Consider the following 732-nt stretch of genomic DNA (forward strand, 5'->3'; position numbering starts at 1 on the left):
ATTAACGTTCTTTAAAATTATATAACAATAATGAAATGATTTTCTTGGAAACAATAAAACTACAATTACAAGTACAATGAAACCAAACACACAATTTATATATCGTGTTATGTTAAAAATCAGATACGTTATTAAGAACAACAGTATGCTAAACTAAATGGCCTTTTGTTCAGATCTTAAGGGGCCTTGCCATGATTTTCAATGTCACTCTGGTTCCATGTGTGTGGTGAAAAAAGAGAAGCCGGTCTGCGAATGTCCAACATGCTCCGAAGAATTCCAGCCTGTTTGTGGAAGTGATGGGATCTTGTATAGTAATCCTTGTAAACTAAAAAAAGAATCTTGTGAAAGAAGAGGTGATATTGAGATAGTTTATGACGGACGTTGTGGTAAGTGTTAACCATTATGGGTCATCTTACTTCTCCTGTGTTGTACATGTTAACCATTATGGGTCATCTTACTTCTATTGTGTTGTACATATTAGCCATTATGGATCATCTTACTTCTACCTGTTGTACATATTAGCCATTATGGGTCATCTTACTTCTACCGTGTTGTACATATTAGCCATTATGGGTCATCTTACTTCTATTGTGTTGTACATATTAGCCATTATGGATCATCTTACTTCTCCTGTGTTGTACATGTTAGCCATTATGGGTCATCTTACTTCTACCGTGTTGTACATGTTAGCCATTATGGGTCATCTAACTTCTACTGTGTTGTACATATTAG

The 732-nt window shown here is 35.0% G+C and overlaps 1 protein-coding gene across 1 annotated transcript in view; it reads left to right on the forward strand.

Moving 5' to 3' along the window:
- Window positions 1-157: 157 nt before the first annotated feature.
- The window catches only part of LOC106477248 (agrin-like), a gene marked incomplete at its 3' end in the record, with an annotated part of 8,981 nt that continues 8,406 nt past the window's right edge, over window positions 158-732 (forward strand). Inside the window, exon 1 of the mRNA XM_022380888.1 lies at window positions 158-386. Coding sequence (XP_022236596.1) covers window positions 158-386 — 229 coding nt within the window. The remainder of the gene's footprint in view (window positions 387-732) is intronic.

Source organism: Limulus polyphemus, unplaced genomic scaffold (genome assembly GCF_000517525.1).
Source record: "Limulus polyphemus unplaced genomic scaffold, Limulus_polyphemus-2.1.2 Scaffold13601, whole genome shotgun sequence".
Taxonomy (NCBI): domain Eukaryota; kingdom Metazoa; phylum Arthropoda; class Merostomata; order Xiphosura; family Limulidae; genus Limulus; species Limulus polyphemus.